General features: G+C 41.7%; 1 protein-coding gene across 1 annotated transcript in view; it reads left to right on the top strand.

The window, feature by feature from the left end:
- Positions 1 to 1,493: 1,493 nt before the first annotated feature.
- The window catches only part of ANTXR1 (anthrax toxin receptor 1), a 218,443-nt gene continuing 198,146 nt past the window's right edge, over positions 1,494 to 21,790 (top strand). The window contains exon 1 of the mRNA XM_015571469.1: positions 1,494 to 2,041. Within this exon, the coding sequence (XP_015426955.1) occupies positions 1,890 to 2,041 (152 nt within the window). The 5' untranslated portion in view covers positions 1,494 to 1,889. The remainder of the gene's footprint in view (positions 2,042 to 21,790) is intronic.

Genomic DNA, 21,790 nt, shown 5'->3' with positions numbered 1-21,790 from the left:
TTCCCTCTCTCCCATTCCCCACAACTTTGTTTTATATTGAATTTCCTTCTCCCGTGGAGAACTGTGCTCCCACCTCTCTCCAATAATGGTGTCTTTACAGCCATGTAAACACTCATTATCACATAATTTCTGGGGGTCAGAAGCTGGGAATAGCTGAGTGAATGGTCTGGCTTGGGGTTTCTAGTGAGGCTGTAGCCAAGATGTTGCCCAGGGCTGCAGTCATCTGAAAGCTTGACTGGGGCTGGAGAATCCACTTCCAAGATGAATTACTCACGTGGCTGGAAAATTGTTGCTGACTGTCTGCAGGGGATCTCAGTTTATTGCTCCATGGACTTTCCCATAGGGCTGCTTGGGTGACCTCATGACATGGCAGTGGGCCCCGCTCCTCCTGAGCAAGTAATCCAAGAGAGCAAGAAGGAAACCACAATGACCTAACCTCAGAACTTACACGCCTTCTTTTCTGCCATATATTATAAATTGCACACGGATCAGTCTTATTCAGTTTGGGGGGTGGTGGTGAGTGAATACTAGGCAGTAAGAAACATTTTGGAGGAAGGTTAGTGTGATGCATTACAATCTTCAAAACTTGTGACAACAAAATTATTGTTCAATGGGCTATTCCAAGACAGTAGGATTCCATGATACATAAGGTGGGGGAAACCACCATGGATGGTCACATCGGGGAGTGAGGGTCTTAAAGGGTCACAAGTGAGGGGAAGATGTGTGTCTGGAGAAATCATCCTGAAAAAGGAGTATGCATTGAGGACTCCCGCCTGGAACGGGGGCTCAGGGGCCACTCTAAAGAGGATCTCTCACTTTAGAAAGGCTACACAAGATGTCCCTGCCAATCCCAAACTGTTTGAAAGGTCCATACCCTTGTAAGCTGTTTATTTCCTCTGTCCTACATCAAAGATAGGGTGGGAAAAGGCCAAAGTTCATAGGCTGAAAAGAATTACCACAGAATCTCTAAAATCTGGAGATGGAGATAATGTAGAACGCTCAGTCTTTCCGTGCCGGGAGGGAGCAGGCTTCTCTGTGGGGCTGTTCATGCTGTTCTCAGCCACGTGACTGGACCCCAACAGTCTCTTTTATGATCTGCGCTAAGAGTACAGTAAAGGCACTTGGGTGGTTCGGATCACAAAGGCCCCCGTTCTTCTCTGCTTCATTTGCACAGTGACTTGTTTGCAAAGGCCCCAGTCTGGGGTTGGAGGAAATAAGTTCTCATCCAATGTTTACAGTGATTATCAGAAGACCCAGCAAAGGAGAGGAAAGGACAGGGGGACGGGGAGAGGCTAGAGAATGAGAAAGAATTTAAAATAGGGAAGAAGCAATGGGGGAAGGGACCGGAAGGGAAGGGAAGGTGCGTGAGAAAAGGAAAACCCGCTCTCACGAAAGCCGACGAGCGCTTTCCTCATCTTGGGCCACAAGGTGGCACCCTCTGGACTTCCTTCCCCCATCCCAATAAGAAACGGGGCAGAGAGGAGGGAGTAAAGGCAAAGCACTCCCCCGACCAAGAACAATTTGAAAACCCACCCCATAATATTTAAAATCTGGGACAAAGAACCGTCTGGACGGAACTGCTTCCATTGCAAAACCTCAGCGCAGCCTCGGGAGCGCCCGGCGGGCCGGAGTCAGAGCAGCCCCTTTAAAAAAAGCGGAGTACAGTATTGGGATTCTTGAAACCTGAAACCTAGAAACAGAATCGAAGCGGAAACCAGAAGGAAAACCTTGAACTCCTCCAGACAATTGCTTCCGGGGAGTTTCGGGAGAGCGTGGGGGAATAAAGGGCCCGAGAGGAGGGCCCCTCGGATGGCGCGTCCCTGAGGGTCCTGGCGAGTTCGAGGAGCGTGGGAAAGAGAGGACCCTACCCTCTCCCTGGGCTGCAGGTCATGGCCACCGTGGAGCCGAAAGCCCTCGGCACTGGCTTCAAGTGGCTCTCTTTGGCCACTTTTGTGCTCATCTGCGCCGGGCACGGGGGACGCAGGGAGGAAGGGGGTCCCGCCTGCTACGGGGGATTTGACCTGTACTTCATTTTGGACAAGTAAGTGCCCTCAGTTGTTCCACACGAGGCTGAGCTGATGATGCTTCCTCCCGGAGGAAGCTGGGCTTGCTGGCAGGGTGGCTTGGGGACAGGCGCGCCTGCCCTGGGACCGAGAGGGACCCAGCGCTGCGCCTTTGTCAGCGGAGCGCGCCTCGCATCCTCTGCTGCCGGCGTCCGCAGGGGAGGTGGCCCTCCTGGTTCGGGAGACGAACTTCTTTTCTGCCTGGCTTTCCGTGACCGAGGAGTGTGCAAGGGAGTGTGAGGATGCTGTTGACCTACTACGTTTCTGCCGATCCTTCTCATTTGCTGCAGAAACCTCAGTGAGAAAAGCTTGCTTAGGGGAGGCAGAACTTTCGGGCACCTCTAAAGTCAGGCGTGGGCTGTTCAAAGTCTCCCGGCTCCTTTTAAAAAACGCTGTCCTACTTAGTGCATCACCTTTGTTCCTAATAACATAATGCGTGCTGACTGGGCAGTTAGTGGAAATACAGGGAGATTTCTCAGTCTCCCCACTATGGAGCCTCAGACTGGGGAATTCTTTGTTGTGGGCCGGTCTTGTGCATTGTAGGGTGTTTATCAGCATCCCCGGTCTCTACCCACTACTGCCAAGTGGGGATGCCAGGACCACCCCTCCTCCATCCTTCCCCCTCCCTCCTCCCTCTTTCCCACTCTCCCCCGCCCCCGGTCCCCAAGTGGAGACAACCAAAAATGTCTCCAGACGTTGCCAAAAGTCCCCTGCGGGTAATAAACAGCCCGGGACTCGAGAACCACTGATGCAGGCGAATTCAAGTTCGCCTGGCGATTTGACTGGCGGGCTACCAGGGAGGTGCAGGAGCCCTGGTTTCTTATGAGAATGGATAGTGGTTAGGCATCTGGATTGTGCTCAAGGGAGAGCGGAACTCTGATCGATTAAACACTTTCCAAATCCCCTTAGATTTGCCAAGCAGCAGGCATTCCAGGAATCTCCGTGCTGCCTACTAATAAACAACTTCGACAATAAAAAGCCCCTCAGAGAAGATCGTGCTCCTGAAGAGCTAACTGTGAGCTCCCCAGCGCCAGGAGAGGCGCTCGCTGTTACAGTGGTGGGGAGATGAATTTCACAGACTGGAAAGTATTTGGGAATTGGAAAAAAGAGTCCTGCAGAATAAGCTGGCCAGCTAGAAACCAAATGTGCTTTGCAGTTGCCCCTAGAGTTTGATTTTTCCGTAAAGGCTGTTTTGAACTCCAGATTCTTTGGATGAAAAGTGAGATCTTTCTTGCAGATTTATGAGAAGGTGGATACTGAAAATATACTCCAATGTTAAGAAATGGAATTTCTTTTGTTAGTTCTAGTGGCTGGGAACACCAGCTCACAGGTTCAGAGACTGTCTGGAATCAGAGATCCATCATTGAGCTTTAAAAAAACAACAACATTGTGGGTTGTTTTTTTTTTAAAGCCAATTGAGAAGGACATACAGGGAACCTTGAAAAAAATGGACAGAATCACCATGTCCCTTAACGGTACTGTAGAGATACTGTACTCCAGTCCATACTGTAGAGATCATAAAGTCTCCCCAAAACAATTTATAAATTGAATTCAAGTTTTCAATCAAAGTTCTGAATGAATTTATTTTGGTGGTGAGAGGACTTTAACAAAATAATTCTAGGTTTATCTTGGGTGGGGAGGGCAAAAGAGCTAAAACAATGTTGAGGAAAAGAATAGTGAAGAAATGCTTATACCTCTAAATATTGAAATGTATTGTAAAGCAAGTTAATAAAAAAAGAATGGTAAAAGCCAAAAAATAGGTGGACAGAGTAGAAAATCAAGACATAGCTCCGAGGATATGTAAGCATTTAGAGGAAGTTCAAATCAGTGGGAATTAATTTGTTGTTTTAAAATAAATGATTCTTGAACAATGGCTGATAACATGGGAAAAGAAAAGGTTATATTTATACTTTACACCACACACCAAAATGAATTCCAGGATTGAAAATTTAAATGTTTAAAATGAAGTGATGAAAGAACTAGAATAAATGTTAGATGACTATTACTATAATCTTAGTTTTATAGTTTTTAAAACAGGGCAGAAACAACAAATAAAACTATATAAAGATTTAAATATATTAAATTTTTAAGTTTCTATAAGTTAAAAATGCTATAAATAAAAGATAATAACCAGTTGTAAAAACTTTTGCAATGCAAATTACTCTTTGAATATATATAAAAAGCAGTTTTTAAAAGATTATCCCAATAGAAAATAGGAATTACTATATAAATAATTCACAAAAAATATGTATCAAAGGCAAATAAATTTAAAAGTTCAACTTTATTAGTAAGCAAAGAAATGAAAAATCAAGATATAATTTGTATTAAGTTGGCTTTTTTAAAAAAAGAATAACAATATTTAGTGTTGGCCAACTTGTAAGAGTAGGCACTGCCATATTTTACTAAGGAAAATATAAATTTGTACAGTCTTTCTAGATTTGTGCTGTGCAATGGAACTTTCTATGATGCTGGAAATGTTCTTTATCTGTGCTGTCCAATATGGTAGCTACTAACCCTATATGGCTGTTGAACACTTGAAATGTAATTAGTGTGATTGAGAAAGTGAACTTCAAGTTTAATTAATTTAACTTTAAATAGCCCACATATGGTTACCATATTGGATAGTGAAGACAAGAAGATAATTTAGCAACATGTATCAAATGCTTTTTAAAAATAGGTTTCTGCTTTTTCATCTCGCAATTCCATATCCTAAAGAAAAACAATCCAAGAGTCACATAGAAGTGCCTATATGTGTGTTCATGGCAGTGCTATTTGTAAATAAAGCTGAACATTAACTAAATGTGAGATGTTTTAGGAAAAATAGTTAATGCTCATAATATACTGTTTGGTGAAAATATAATTACCAAACATTATATACATTATAATTCTGCCTTTGAAAAAAAGCTTAACAGATGCCTATATTTACCCAATATGTAAATAGCATTTCTCTCTAGAATATTTTTGAATTCTGTTTTTATGCTTTTCTGAATTTTCAAAAGTAACAATGAACATGTTACCTTTATATTCAACAAAAATAAATTACTTTGAATTTTTAAAAAAATCATTTCAAGTGTGAGGAAGATCTCTAACTAGTGTGCTGAGCTCTGTAGAGCTCAACAATGTGCCACCATTGTAGAGGATGCTGCTTATTCCACATATAATCCTGGAATAAGTTTCTAAGTGCACCATGTCATTATGGATCCAAAACTGCTTTGGGAAACACATTGTGGAGAAACCTTTACAGGTACCTACTTTACATTTACCTGGACCCCTCTGACTTCCTTTAGTTGTCCTATTGCCTGAAGTGAGAGATATGGTGGTGCTGAATGAAAAACTTGCTAGGACAGCTACTTTTTGTTAGCTAGGGCAAGTGCTGCTGTCCTGAACTTGCAGATGAGAAAACTGTTCAAGCTTTGTCAATTCACTGAATGAAGTGACCTACCCAAGAACCCAGGATTAGATCATGACAGAGCTGGGACAATGTCTGCTCTTGATTCCCAGCCAAGATCTAGCTTGCCATCTGCATCCTGGCGAATTTCTCCGATTGTGGAGCCCAGAGCCAGGAGATGGGCCAAAAGGTAGTGATAGCTAACAGGCCCCTGGGTGAGCCCTAAGGACATGGTCTTCTCTTCACAGATAAGAACTTCCTCAATTAGTGCTGTCCAGCACCCAACCACAGCAGAGCAGAAAGAGAAAGAATGTTAACTTGTTTTTCCCTGGGGCTTGTAAGGTCCTTTGTCCAGCAAGACATTGTCTTCAGGCTGAAACCAGTGGGTCACAGGGCCCTGAATTCACCTTTCTTCTCCCCACCCCTCAGCTCCCTTTTCCCCAGTGGATGGTTCTCTTCTTTTTTATGACATTGAATCTCGGCTCATTTCAGCTTTAAGCAGGATGCATCTCTGGCCTGGAAGGAACCCAGATTATACATTTAATGGAACGTCATGTTTTCTCAACCAGGAGCAAAAGACTTTATAATGACAACCTAGGCTACCACAGTAACACAATAGGGCATTATTAGCGGCTTTGGCGATGGGGTTGGTGGACTGAGCTTCACAAGGCTTTATACCGATGGAATTTCATGTTCATTTAAACATGCTTTTCTGGTTACAGTCAGAAAAAGTAGATTGCTGGAAATTCAATCAGGGATTTGAAAAGTCAGAGTTGAAAGGCCTTTATGCAGAGAAAAACAGTCAAGGAGCTTCCTTTAAGTCTTCCAGGGGGTCTGCTAAGCTTAGCGCACTCCGTTGACCAATACACAGACATAACTGTACCTCTCATCCCTCTCACAGGGCTCTTCTAGTACTGCACTGTGTATTTATGTATCATATATCGGTCTGTTTTATAGAGAGCTATTCACCATTTAAATGGAAAAAGAGGATTCTTCACTGTGTGTCTCAGGGAAGTGCTGGCTATATTCATGTGTGCCCTAAAAACTTTGAAACTAGAATGGTGACATGGAGATTAGAAGGAATGGAGGAGACCTTGAACTGGAGGGTGACAGTAAGCACTGAATAGCTTTATTTATAGGACTTGCCAAAGCCACAGCCTGTCACCCAATAAATCCTACATTTGTAAAGGCCCCCCACAGGCTTACCAGGTGCTCCTTGGCCATTAGAGCCTCCGTACCCCTCCCTCTGCCACTTCCTTTTTGTAACCCCACACAAGGGGACCTTGTCTTGCCACTCAGATTTCCAAGCCTAGGACCCACCACTAGATAATCCCCTGTCATAATGAGCAATCATTACTACGTGTTATACTTCAGGACCATGGTCATTAAACAGATTTTTATAACATTAGGCTGGGAACCTCACTACCAGGTATAGTATTGTTTTTCTGGGAAAATACCTTCTGGATTCGCAACTACTAATTTACAAAAGAAATCTTTCGAGTCAGAACTGAAGTCTCCCAATACTTATGCCATCTCACAGATGTGCCAAACAATATTGTTTGGTAACTAGGACAAGCACTACCATCCTTAACTTACAGATGAGAAAACTGTTCCTTTGTCAATTCACTGGGTGAAGTGAGCTACCCAAGGATCTAGGATTAGATCATGACAGAGCTGAAAGATGTCTGCTCCCGACTCCCAGTCCAGCTCTTTCCACTCATCACTGCCCAGTGCCGTTGGGTCATAATGGGAAGCACATGTCAATACAAGTAGAGGTACTGGGTGAATTCCTGGAATTAAAAATCCCTGCATCAGAGTTTCAGTAAATGATGGTGTATAAGGCAATTAATATACTTAATTGAAGAACTACCACTCTGCTCTTAAGTCAGCTGTCTTTGATTGAAAGTTTTAGGACTTGAATCCCCTGCCCCCCACCCCTACCCCCACTTCCACCCCAACTCACAAAGATGCTTCCAAGATCTGGAGGGATGGATTGGATGATTATGATGCACTTAAAGGTCAAATAAATTAGTGATTTGTTCAGAGTGAACCTGATGGAGAAGGAAAATTCAACTTTGTCGATGTGTAAAAACACACCGATTCGGTTGCTTGTTTTCAGGTATGCTTTGGAAGAGAACTTTGGGTAGTGAAAATGTGACATTGGCTCTGAATAAGGGAAACAGAGTTCATTAGTAGGCACCTTTAAAATGCTACAATAATGATTCTAAGAGGCATCAAGAAAAAAAGTGTTCAGGGGCCAGGAATGTGTGTGTGTGTGTGTGTGTGTGTGTGTGTGTGTGTGTGTGTGTGTTATTGAGATGGATTCTATGGTTAGTTTTAAATGTTCCTCCAATTAGCTTCTAGGTTTGGAAAGGACTTATCAGGCCAGGTAATAGTTGTTAAAACTGCCTACAGGTTGGAAGGTTTGGCAAATGGGTCAAAAATAAGGCAAAAGTGTTTTTGTTTTGTTTTGTGTTTCTGTCTGGATCAGTCAAGTAATTAGCTCCAGTTTCCTTAGCTGTGGAGACCTGGTAACACTCAGTATCAAGCTGAGAATAGAACCCAGGAGTGTTGGAGGAAGGCACCCGTCCTAAGATAACCTGTAATTATCTCCAAATGCTGAAGGACTCCCAGTGGTCCAGGAACAAACTCTGGCATCCCTTAGTGAGACTTGGCTGTCACATAAATGCTAATTTAGAATGTTTGTCTTTTTTATGTGTGACCAAGTTACTAGATTTCGCCTCTCCCAGCCATTACTCGCCAACAAAAGACTAAGTGAATATTTGAACATTTCTCACATGTTTCTCAGACATGCCAGGTTCATAATGAAAAAAGTAATTAAATTTCTTCAATTTGGTTGAGCTTATTCTTTCACTCATTTGTCATAAATATCTCTCAATTCCAATAACAAATATGCAATCTGATGGCGTTGGTGGTATAGTGGTGAGCATAGCTGCCTTCCAAATATGCCATCTATTAAAGGCATGGATAACACTATGCCTATTGCAAGCAATGTCCTGTTCTGGGAGCTGCAAGGGATGTTAAAAAAAAAAAAAAAAAGCAAGAAGCAGTCCCAGACTTCTTACTTTTTAGGCAGAAGGACTTTAGAAGGACTCCAGGCAGCCAAAGCTAAAGGCTACAATGGGGATTTGGGTGAGGGGGCTGGCAGAGAAAAGTTTAGATCAACATCAAGAAGAAATAACAAGTAACGTTTACTGAGCCGTTGTTAGCTTCCAGGCACTGTGTTAAGTGCTTTGCCTGTATGATCCCATTTCCTCTTTGCAACCACATAAGGTCAGTACAGTCATCATTTGACACATGAAGACACTGAGTTTTAGAAAAGTTACTCAAGGTCACTGTAAGTGATGAAACCCAACCTCAAACCCAAGCCTGACTCATGATCTATGCACAAAGATAAAAAGATTCTTAACTTGCAAAAGAACATTGAATCAATCAGGGTAAGTAAGGTTATGCTGTGGTAACAAACAATCCCCCAAATCTCAATGACACAAAACAACCAGGTTTTCAACTTTGCCTAGCTACATGTGATGAGGGTCAGCAGGGGCCTGCTCATTAGTTGTTCGGGGAGCCAGGCTGGTGGAGACTCCTTCTCGATGCCTGTTTCTCTAGGCTGCAAGGGAAGAAAATGCCGGAGGGTCTCTGGCTGGCAATGAAATGCTCCAGCCAGAAGTGACATGCCTCCTTCCACTCACAACCCATTGGTCAGAACCAGTCACATGGAAAGAAGGTGAACATAATGTCATTCTTCCATGTACTTAAATGGAGAAGAAAGCCAGACATGGGTGGGCATCAAAAGCCACAACTGCAAGCATATTATTATTCACTGCTTTGGCCTGAGTAAGGAAGAAGGGAATAGTCATGAGAGGTCAAAAGATAAGAGTCTTCTACCATAGAAAAGAGTTTGGCGCTATAAGTCTTAGATATACTTCTCAAGGTGGAATTACTATCAGACATGACAGTTCAGATCCACCCATGAGGCAGTGAGGGCTCCTGTTCTTTTCCTCGCTTCCTCATTCCTCCCATACTTTAGATGAAACATTCAATGCAGTGGGCAAAGGTTTAATTAGATGAAATGGGAGGTAGAAATGGAGATCAGACATGCTTCCCTGCTACTTGCATGTTACAGGAATGTATTGGAAAGCTAAGACTCTCTTTGCCCATAGTCTGTGGCATAGGAGGGAATTTGAAAGGCTGGGAAGGGAGAGCAGCCCCTGGAACTGCAACGGCTGAGCCGACAGGATGCCTGAATATTGCAGAGGCTGATTCAGACAGAGTTCGGAATCTGGGCTGCAACTAAATTTCTGAATAGGAGTGCTCTAGGCATTTTTGGTGGGACAATTTTTCACTGCAGGATGCTTAATCTTTCTGATATGTGCTTTGTCAATGTTATTTGTCTTCTTGGTCAATGAGAAAACCAATAAATAATGCCTACACATTTGTTTTTAAATACCCTCCCATGAAATGGTACCACCCCAACTGAGAACCCCTAACTGACAGACTGCAGGGTAGAGCAAGGCAAGCCAATAATGCTGAGTCCTAGCATCCCAGGATTACATCTGAGCAGGAGGAAGGAGAAAGGCTTTAGTCATCAGTAGGCCGGTAGAAATTGTAGACCTCGGAAAGGAATATGCTAAACAAGTGAATGACGTCACCCTGAATCCAGCCACTTAAGTGGAGGATCTAGGAGTAATCCTCTTTCTCATACTGCCTGATCCTATCTGCTCCCACATTTATCCTGTGTCTACCCCATTCTCTGCTTCATCATTGCCTTAGTTCTTAGCTCAGGCCATTTCTCATCCAGTTCACTGAAACATTCTCTAAATTGGTCTCTTTATGTCTTTTCTTAGCCATCCCCCTGATACCAAAATTGACCTTTTTAGAACACAAATTTAACCTTCACATTATTTTCCCTAATCCTTTAATCTTGAAACACCTCCAAAGCTCTTTAATTTTTTTTTTTTTATCAACTACAAGAGTTTACTATTGATTAGGAAAGCCTTATAAGTTTTTGGAAGAACCTTCCCATCTTTAACATTACAGTGTATTTAATATTGTAATGATTCTTTTATTGCCTCTAAGGTTATTTCTTAGCAAAGTACTCAAGAACCTTATTGCACAAGCCACTGTATATTTCCTAGCTTTATCTCTTTCCACACTCTGTGGTTTCCAATAAAGTCACACTATGAACTAACCCATTCCCTCTCTTGCCTTTAGCTTTAATGCCCTACATGACTCCTGTCTTTACATAACTGATGTCCTCTTACCCTTTGAGATTATTACTAACACTTGGTGCTCTCCCATCACTAGTTGTGGGCTGCCTGAGGTAATAAAAATTAAAAATAATCACCTTTTGCCCTGGCTGGTGTGCTAAGTGATTAGAGCATTGGCTCGTGCACTGAAGGGTCGTGGGTCCGATTCCCAGTCAAGGGCACGTACCTGGGTTGCAATTTTGATCCCTGGCCCGGTGAGGCAGTGAGAAATAACCACTCAATGTATCTCTCTCACATTGATATTTCTCTCTTTCTTCCTCTCTTCCCCCGCTCCTTCCTCCCTTCCACTCTCTCTAAAAATCAATGGGAAAAATATCCTTGGGTGAGGTTTACACACACACACACACACACACACAAGGAATTATCACCTCTCTACATCACATCATTCAAAATCCATTCTTTTTTCAGACTCTCTCATCACATATCTCTTGATAAGCAGCATATTGTCCATTATCAAGAAATGGAGAGGAATAACCTCTTGTGATTTTGTCCGTGGGTCATATTTAGTGGCCTTACCATCTTTTCCTCAAACTCGGATGCTCAACCACATGCAGTTTCAATTATAAGTAGCTGTAGGAACCCCCTGGCACAGGGCTTTGATGGCAAAAGGATTGTGATCAAAATCAGAGTCTTCCTGCCATCAATCCATACATAAAAGATAATACAGATATCAGGTTTAAGGAAATTATATAACCAATAACAGTGAAGTATTCTAACTGTAACCGAACACCAGTCACAATAATAATGTACGGCCAAGGGATTACAGAATACCATTGGACAGCCATAATCTAACCATAAATAAACAAATGTATGAGTCAAGACATTCCTGGTCTATGCTTTTTGTCCCAGTATAGCTAGCTATTAGTTGCTTCCTATTTTATTCTTGAAAGTATCTCAGTTTAGATTTTAAATGATATGGTCATTTTGATTATTAAGTGCCGTAAAAGACTATCAAATGAACAAAAAGTGTGAGGATTGAAGGCCAAACAGTGAAGCCCTTGTAAACCTTATTCCATTAATAAAAGCATCCAGTTCAGCAATCCCGATTCCTTTTAAGTGCCTCAATTTTAAGCTTTTCCTGGTACCCCCACTCCCAAATTCCCATAATTTGTGGAAATTCTCTAGTACTTCTCACTATCTTAGCACCCATCACTATGAATTATATACATTCCATAGCCCCTCCATGGGGAGGCAGTGTTGCACAGGTGTTAAGAGCACAGACTTAAACAGCAGAAAGGAGATTGTATGAGTTTTGTTTGGACTAAGAACATGGATACTAGGGCCAGACCACCAGAGTTCAAGTCCCACCCCTACCACTTACTAGTTGTGTGTCCTTGAACAAGTTACTCTGTCTCTTTGTGAACTCGGTTTCCTCATCTATAAAAGGGGAGCTAATCGAATTATAATATAGGGTTGTTGTGCTCAGAACAGAGTCCTATGTACTCATCGAGTGCTAGCAATTATTAAGTGGAAATGAGTACAAAATGCTCAGCACAAATGCTTGATGCTTAGTAAGTACTCAATAAATGTCAAGTTATAATTTTTAATCTTTATAGATTCTAAAGAACCTACCAGGCTTTCAAAAATCAGTTTGCTGAATCATTAAATATTATGTTATATTTGAACCTACTAAAAATAGATCCAGCAGGAAAGAACAGAGAGAGGCCATATGCTTTGGCAAAAATAAAGGCATTGCTGACTTTTGTAAGTGCTTTGTCTTCAGGGAATCATAAATGCAGAAACTGAAATGGAATGATCTAAAGGGCTTTCTAGGAGATGAGAAGGAAAATTTGTTTCTGACTTCTGGAAAAAAAAAAAAAGCTGAACATAGACAGTTAGCTTCTCCTTTACTGCCCCCTTCACTAACATCTAAAACTGCTCCCCTCCCCAAAATAGAAAGTTTTAAGGAGGTGTCTGGGGGGATCCTGATTCAGGTCTACAGACAAAGGACAGGACACTGACCTGTAACGCACTTGTGAGAAATTCCACCAGAAGCAAAGCAGATGGATTGAATTTGAAGGAGGTCAGCCAAGGTCTACTTTCAACTCTGCTTCCAAGTTGTAAAAAAACATGTAGAGGAAGATTCTAGAAGAATCCCAAGAATAATCCCAAATCTGGAAGTGAGTTGGAGTTCCGAGTGGGAGGAAGAGGGATGAGAACCATCCCCTTGTGCCCTGCTGCCATGTGCCTCAGCATCACACAGAGGCAGCTGCACTGAGCAGTTGAAGGGGCAGTTTCATCACAAAAGAGTGAGTCCATGAACACCAGGCATCTTTCTGATTTTGCCCTCCCCCAATAAAATCCGGACACATGAAGAAGGACTAGTTTGCTCTTGTGAGTAGGTCCTTTGGTTTTAGGCCAGTTGGTTTCATGGAAAGTTCTTGCATATCTTCAAGGAACAGAAAAATTCAGTCTTAGTTAAACTCTTCCAGAAAATAGAAAAAGATGAAGTTCCCCAGTTTGTTTTAGGGAGCTAGCATATATCTGATACCAATATCTACCAAAGATAACACATCCAGATGCAAAGCTTCTGGCCAAATTGGAATAAAAACTTAAATCTGAATCAAGTATAATCAAAACAAAACTAACAGTGTACTAAGGAATAATACATCAAGGCCAAGTAAAATGTATCCTAGGAATGCAGGAGTGCTTCAGTATTTAGGAAACGTATTACAGTAACTCACATCTACTTTGAATGCTGAAGATGAAAACCAAATTATTTCCTCAGCCGAATCTGAAAAGACATGTCTCCAAATACTTGAACTTTCAAAGGATACAGAGGATATGAATAATAATTAATGAGGTTGATTTAATAAATATATTTTGAACCCTATACCCCACAGAGAATAAACTTTCCTTTCAAATGCCCATGAAATATTTATTAGGTCACAAAGAATGCCTCCCTATATATCCCAAGGCACAATTTTTCCAGTCTACATTCTCAGCAATAAATAACAGGAAATGAATAGCCAACGTACACTAACCCTCAGCTACTAGGAAAAAAAATTAGATTTTTATATTATCTTGTCATGAGGAGGACTGAAAGAAAGTGACTCTCTGGGACGTAGGATGGAAAACTATGGCTGGCAGACTGTTTTGGTAAATAAAATTTTATTGTAGCACCACCACACCCATTTTGTTCAGCTACTATCAATGGCTACTTTTGTGTTACAACAGCAGAGTTGAGTAGTTGCCTCGGCAACCACATAGCCCTCAGAGCCAACACTATTTACTGTCTGGCCCTCCACAAAAAAAGTTTGCTGACTTCTGGATTAAGAAAACATTTGCACCCCAATAGAAAATGGGCAGAGAATATTGGTACCAAGATTAGCAGTTGCCCAGAGACTTGCACTCAGTTTAATTCTCTGTGTGCATCGTCTTTAAATTCTTAATAATTCTTGTACAGGAAGGTCCTGTGTTTTCATTTTGCACTGGGTTCTACTAATCATGTAGCTGCTCTTAAGTGATACTCAGCATTTTTAAAATGAAGAAAATCAAATGAACAATAGATATGGAAAAAAATCAGTGGCTTACAATAAATAAAATCCATCCACATAAAAACGATAATGAAATCCATATTCACGTAGTAAACATACAGATATTTCAGCAGGAGCTAATCCTGAGTGTGGGTGAAGGGTAAGAAAATGAGTCTTTCCTATCTTACTCCCGAGGGTTTAATAGTCATGAGGGTGGGAAGTGAGTTCCAGCAGCTACCAAGTCCTGCACTGAGGTCACTGTGTTCCAAGCAGGAGGCTTGTCACCTCATAAACATTAGATTTAATCCTCAAAACGATCTGTAGGAGATAGGTACTATTACCTCCATTGCATAATGGAGGAGGCAGAAGTTTTAAACATGAACCATCTTGTTCAGATGTCACACTAGAAGTGGAAGAATAGGAGTTTGAGCTCACATCGGTCAGCCAGTCGGTGCTCATAACCGCTGGTCTGGGCAGTCTCAAGAGTACATTGTCCCACATTTCTGGGGGAGTTTGGTCATAACCACCCAAGACTCTTAGAATTTGTATAAACTTTAACCCAGAAAGTCTACTCTTGGGAATTTTTTCAATCCAGTATGGAGAAATACAGTATTCAAAAAATACAAATATCTCAAGGTGGAAAAACGTATTCCCACTGTACTAAAATTTATAGAAACTAAGTTAAAGCTGCTTAGCTTATCCTAGAAAGACTTTCCTGCTGGGTGCAAATGCGGGGAGGAGAGGGGGCAACGTTCTTCCAAACTGGACATCTTAGTCCAGTGCAAGAATTTAAACAATCCGTAAATTTGTCTGTTTAAGTTTGCTCCACCCCCTTCTCTCGCTCTTACTGATGCATGTTTGAGGGGAGGCTTATTGTGTCCTTGGGCATGCATGTGAAGGGGGCCTCTGACTTCCCTTGTCTGGTCGTGGTCTCCTGGTGGTCATCCATAGATCACATTGGTGGCTTTGGCTAGTGACCCGTAGGTCTCATTTATCACATTTTTATGTACATTGCAATTATGAGAAATACCTTTGGGCAGCTAACCAATTTTCTGTGGTGTTGTTTTTAAAACAACAGTGATAACAATTTTGGGTTGAACTTGCATGAGAGTACCAACAGATATCAGAAAATATTTTTAGACTTTCTTGGTGTGTGTGTGTGTGTGTGTGTGTGTTGAAAAGGGGGAATTAGTGGAGGTGAGAGGAGACCATATTTTGCTATAATATCCTCTTGATCTTGAAAAAATACAGTTTACATCTTAAAACATTATATACACATTACTTACACATAATTGGCCAAAAGTTTCACACAGCATTACTTTCTGTATGCAATATATCTTGATATTTGTATTCTTTTCTTTTTTTTTTCCAAAATGTTGGCAACATCCCACCAAACTGCCTTCTCCAATCACTAATAGTTTGTATTCTATAGCTTAAAAGTCATTGTTTCCATAGCCATTGGTTGGATTGACTAAAAGGGAGATTCCTCATAAGTCAGTAGGGTGGAACAGGGCACCGTGGGCTGGGGTCTGCGTGACACAGGCGGGAGCAGGGTGAGTAGCCTCCAACTCAAAGTACAGTGCTTACTGGGTTGGTTTGGGTCTGGACTGGTATCTGAAGAAGTTGGAGTGGAAGCAAGAGTTGAGGTCAAGCTTTTTGAGCAGGAAGGAGGCTTGGCCATGACCCCAGACAGTAATAGGAGGGTTAGGGCTGAAGGCCTGGTCTGGGTGTAGGGTTCCAGCCAGTTAACGTGCAGTGTGAGGTTAGGATGGAGGAAGGAAGACCAAGAAAGAAGCCGGGGAGTGGAGGGAGAGGGCAAATGGACTTGGGGTCTTTCATGGCAGAACTAATTGCTGGTCCCCCTTAATGGTGCCCAAGGCTGCCATACTCTTCGGGATTAGTTGGGGACCTGGGTGGGTTATTGAGGACATCAGAGCCTTCTTCGGGGTGGGGCTAAGGAAAAGCGGGGACTGAGAGTTTTATAATTTCCACCCTTAAAGCAACTCTGCTCTTCCAGATTTATAAGATTCCTGGGTGACGGTTCCAACTATGAGCTCTCTTTTTTCCCTTTCGTTGTATTCTAACCCATGTGCAAAAGAAGGGGAAACAGTTTAAACTCAATTAGGCCCACTTGATTTTGACTCTGGTTGTGTGTGTGGCTAATGGAAAGAGCCTGTGTTTCTAAGGAGCTTAACCACAGGGAGGTTTGGAAACTCACATAAACACAAAAGAATGTATTTTAGACAACAAATCAGAACGAGACTCTGAGATCTTATTTTTCTTCTACTCTTTGCATGTTAGACCCTTGGGAGTAATTGAATGGCAATCTGAAGGCAAAAATCCCTCACTGGGAACACACAGTGAATGCAATGAAACAAAAATTTGTTGACTTCTCTTTAAAATATTTTATTTATCAGAGACAGAGAGAGAGAGAGAGAGAGAGAGAGAGAGAGAGAGAGAGAGAAAGATATATCTTTGGTTCCACTTAGTCGTGCATTCATTGGTTGCTTCTTGTATGTACCCTGACCAGGAAACCAAACCTGCAATCTTGGTGTTATCAGGATGATGCTATAACCAAATGAGCTTCCTGGCCAAGGCTGTTGACTTCTTACCATGTTCCAAACACTGGAGAGGGCATCAAAAAACAAAAAGAAGTAAGAAATGCTGGGGCTTCCCCCAGCAGTGACCTTCTTGAGGGACTATTACTGAGGACTGATGGCTTTGCCTCCCTATGATCTGGGAAGTCCTCAAAGCCAAGACGGAAGGTGTGGGAAGGTGTTGACTCTGATTTTGAGTAGACCCAGGTATATCGAATGAATCTTCCAGCACAGAACTCTGTACACTGTGTTCAAGCAGAATTCCCGAGAGGTTACTTGAATTCCAAGTTTTGTTGAGATTTATATTTGTGGACACAAAATGCCAAGAAGGGACCTGGATCCTGCTACCCAACTGGCCCATTGGGCTAGAATTATATTTGAAGCAGGATTTAATTGAGTCAAATATCAGGGACCTTTCACATCCACTGATTTCTAAAATGAGCATTTCAACTTTCTGTGGCTATGGTTTGCCCAGCAGTTGTGTGTTAAAACAAATTATAAAAAAACCAATCCACAACAGAGTCCAATGGAACATTTCCCAGTACCACTTATATTTGGATTATGAAAGAGTTTTTAGTTTTTCCTTGGAGCTTCGGTCACAATGGCTGGGAGAGCCATTACTACCTGAAGAGAACATCAGGGTTCCATAGCTGGGATTTTAAGATCATAAACTCTTATGGTTGGCAGATAAATAAAATATTTTACACATTGTAGGGTGGAGATATGCTGGAATTGGCTCCATTCTCTGCCACTTCCCCAACCAACACCCTACTTCTGGCTGTGACCAGGAGTCCATTGAGTTCCTCGGGGTTGAGAGGAAGCCAAGGGTCTGAACGTGGGCACACCACCCTGGATTGATTATTCTGGGAGTAGCTACAAGGGCAGATTTCAAAGCAGAAAATCAGTTTACAAGGCAGAGTGCAGATGATGCACGTGTGTTTTAACAGAAAGTCCAAACTGAGTCCAAGGCCCAGCCTACCCACCCCTGTGGGAGAAGGGAAGGAGGCTGATTGAGGTGCCAGTGGGCAGGTGCCAGAGGCCTGGTGGATGAGGTCATTAGAGTTCAGGGTGGTGGTGAGGCCAAGAAGAGGACTGTGGCACCAGGCAGGCAAGCAAGCCTCTTGCTCTTGCGGATTTGAGTAAAAGAAGAAGAAGCAGCACCCCCATCAGGGCTCTTTCCTTTTACTTGGGGTGATTTGATCTTGGGGAAGACAGCGCATGGGTTAAGAAGGCTCAGTAATAAGGACTAGAAGAAGTCCAAGGTGCAGATCTAGATAATCCTATACTCTGCCCCTTTAGTAGCTGAGGCCCCTTGGGATCTCATGGTAACCCAGAGAACACAAAGCCAGTTTGGTTCCCAGAATTTTAGATTATATTTACCCTCAATGCTTGAGGGAACAAGCTATGTACATCTCAAGTGTGTCCCAGAGGGAATATATTTTGGTCAAGGCTTACATAATTGTGTAAAGAGTAATCATGTGTAAATATGAAACAAACCTCAACAGTAATAGGACAAGTCTGATCAGAGTTAGAATGCGTGAAACAAGCTGGGCAATACCTCCTCGCCTGTAGTTTTGTCTTGGAGACCTCGTTTTATTTTCTTCTTGAGAAACTACAGCACCTACCCACTAACAAGAAAGTTTTCCGGATAGATCTAAACTTTTCTCAACACCCCAGTATATTTCTTGACACTTTCCCTATATCAAGCATCAGCAAATCAGATGGATACCAAAATTGCATACATTTTACATGTTATTCAAAAGAATAGTGAAAATGAAATGTTTTAAGACGAAAGAAAGTGAATGATTATGGGTGATCCTTTTTAATAAATAAAGGAATGCAGGATTTGTGGCTGTGAAATAGAGCTAGTCCTTGAAACAAAGTAGTAGTAAACCAAGAAAAGATGGACTCCAAGCGCTCCTTAAGTTGAGAGTCAAGAAAATCTCTCAATTTTAGTTCAAGTCCCTATTTCACCAACACTTTGCCTCCTCTCCCAGTATAATCCCCTCAATGCACAACTTCTCTGCTGATCGAACTCAGGATGGAGGAGGTATGGGGATTTTTTGCAAATCAAAAGGCATCTTACAGGCCTTCTCAATAACCAAACTTTCAGGTCGTGCTTATCCTGGTCATGTGGACGAAAGCACAGCGTTGCACTTCAGAAGTGGACACAGATGACCAGTGTCCAAGGAAATCTCTTGATTCCAATGGAAAGGAGTTACAGAATTCTGGATTGGATCATGGCTTATAGTCCATCAGTCATGTGGTGCCTCTACCGAGGTTTTATACAGCACTGGGCCATATCCACCAGACTCTCACCAGGACCCCCAGGACCAGAGCATCTCTACCCCATTGCTGAAGGAGACCATGAGCAGCGGGGACCAGTTTTTGAGATTTAAAGTATACACTGAATGCTTTCCAGGATTATGGCTGAGATTCTAATGAATGAGGATTTCCAAAACATTAAAAGCCCAAGGGTAGTAGATGCAGTTCTGTTAAGCTCTTAGGAGACTTCCAGCTGCCATGAAGCTCAGAGGTCTATCGCTGATGATTAAGTAGGCGCATTTGCCAAGGAGCTGTGCTCTAGAATTAGTGACCCAGCTGCGAAGGCTCCTCAGGTTCACACAGGGTCATGGGAATTGGCTGGAGTCATGTGAGCCCAAACCCAGAGTATTTAACCAGACGAGGGAGGAAGAGGTGATGTCAAGTTGGCCAAAGATCAGGACCTTCCATGAGCAATAGAGGTTTCTCCTCTCCGTGCTCTTTTTTCATCCACTCCACAAACAGGTAGATGCTGGAGGGGTAAATATCCCTAAGACCCCCACAAGGGGAGCTTGACAAAAAAAAAGTGATTGCAACCTAATATCAGAGGTTGATGACTGAGAGACGTACACTGTGCTCTGAACGCAGGAGGCAGGGACAATGAGCCCCATCTTTGTTGTCAAAGGCAACAGGCAGAGACTGAGTTGTGCCTTGAAGAATGAGTAGGAGTTTGCCAGTGTGGACATTGAGTGTCCCAAGCAGAGGGATTATGTATAAAAGCTTAGAGACAGGAATGAAAAAGGTTTATTGGAAAGGTTTATTTTTGACAGGAGGGGCCCCCATCCCTCTCTCCACCCTGACCTCTTTCCCCATTTCCCAACTTCTCACCCCCTATTCTATGGGCTGCTGCCACATGAAACTGCTGGCTCTTCCCCGAACAAGTATTTAAATACAGGGTTGGGGGAAAAGTAGGTTTACAGTTGTAATACAAATAAATAATACAACAATTAATAAATTACAGCACAAGAATGAACTCTGTTTCACTTATAACTGTAAACCTACTTTTGTCCATTCTCTGTGCATTTCTATATTTACTTTTCTAGAAGAGTTGAATGGTTTTTCAAATACTGATTTACTATCCCTCAGGGGATTGCCTAATCTGATCCTTTATCTATTTTTCTATTTGCCTTTTAAATGTTTACTTGTACCAATTATTTACATATCCTGGACACGAATCTTTTGCCTTTTATATTTGTTGCAGACCAATCTTCCCTCACTCTTTTCTTATCTTTGAACTTGTGTATGGCATATTTTGTAATTCAGGATTTTTGATACTTCTGGTAGTCAAAACATCCTTTTCCAAAAAAGTAATTCCTACTTTCTGCATCTGGTCAAAGAAACCCTTCACTAGCCTGATGACATAAAAATCTATAATTTGCTCCGTGGATTGAAAGGTTTGTCATTCCCATTAGGCTTTAATACATCCAGGGTTACATTTGGTATGAAATTGTGATCTAATTAGTTTTTCCCAATTAGCGATACATTGTCATAGCATCATTATTCAAAGGCTTATTCTTCCTCCTCAATTTGAATCACCTCTTTCACTATATAGCAAGACCTCACACAGGTTGAGGTCTAGGTTCTCTGTTCTATCCCATTGGCTCTGCTGTATGTCATGTATTCTACATATGGGGTCATTATATCTGATAGGGCAAGCTTTCTAATCTTGCTCTTCATTTTCACAATTGCCCTGATGACTTTTAGACCCTTAATCTTCATTTCATTTTTAAAGTCAGTTTTCTAGTTTCATAAAACATCCTATCAATTTTTTTTCCTAGAATTGAACTTATAGATTAACTTGGGTAAAGTGAGAATATCCTTATGATATGGAGTCTTTCACTGTAGAATCATAACATACTTTATCATTTGTGTTCAAACCAGACATATCTGTCTAGAGGGGCAGAGAAAAATAAATTCTTCTCATAGAGCTGGAATACATTCAATGAGAATTCTTAGGGGTTTTGTACCATGGAGAGGAAAGCATAAAATCTACGTTGCACAGATTCATCTTAAATAGTCTAAAACAAAGTAAAATGGTCATAAATAACTCTCTGGAAGTCAAAATTAAGGTAAATGAAATGAATCTGAAACCAATGGAAAATATTTGCAGTAGAAACTGTCAGACTAAAAGGAACAAACTCTAACCTCAACAGTTATTAGCATGATAGGCAGAAATGCAGAGCTCAGCTGAAATAGATCCTTAAGTAAAAAAAAGAGAGAGAGAGAAAAAGAGAGCGCGCGAGAGAGAGATCATAGCTTCAGAAAACAGTGGGTTATAACAAAAAAATCTACTATGAAGCCATTGCAACAAATTGAGTATGTGCACTGTGGAAATAATTATAAGCTAAACTGAAGCCATAATAAATAGTATCAGTAAAACAGAAGTCAACCGTGAGAAAAAAAGAAGCCCCTTCCAGACTTAAAGTTCTATAATTCCATGTGCCCTAGAGAATATTTCCCTCTTTCTCCAGTAAGAGGTTTCCTTTTTAATAAATAAAAGGCTGTGTAGTTTTTCTTCTTGTATTTATTAGAATGACTAGTTACACTAGATTTCCTTACATGTCGAACTGTCAATGCATTTCTGAAATAAACTGTGCCAATTAATTAATTATTATTCTTTTGGATTCCTGTTGGATTCATTTTGTTAACATTT

Source organism: Myotis davidii, unplaced genomic scaffold, assembly GCF_000327345.1.
Source record: "Myotis davidii unplaced genomic scaffold, ASM32734v1 scaffold247, whole genome shotgun sequence".
NCBI lineage: Eukaryota > Metazoa > Chordata > Mammalia > Chiroptera > Vespertilionidae > Myotis > Myotis davidii.
This window is presented reverse-complemented; position numbering and strand designations above follow the sequence as displayed.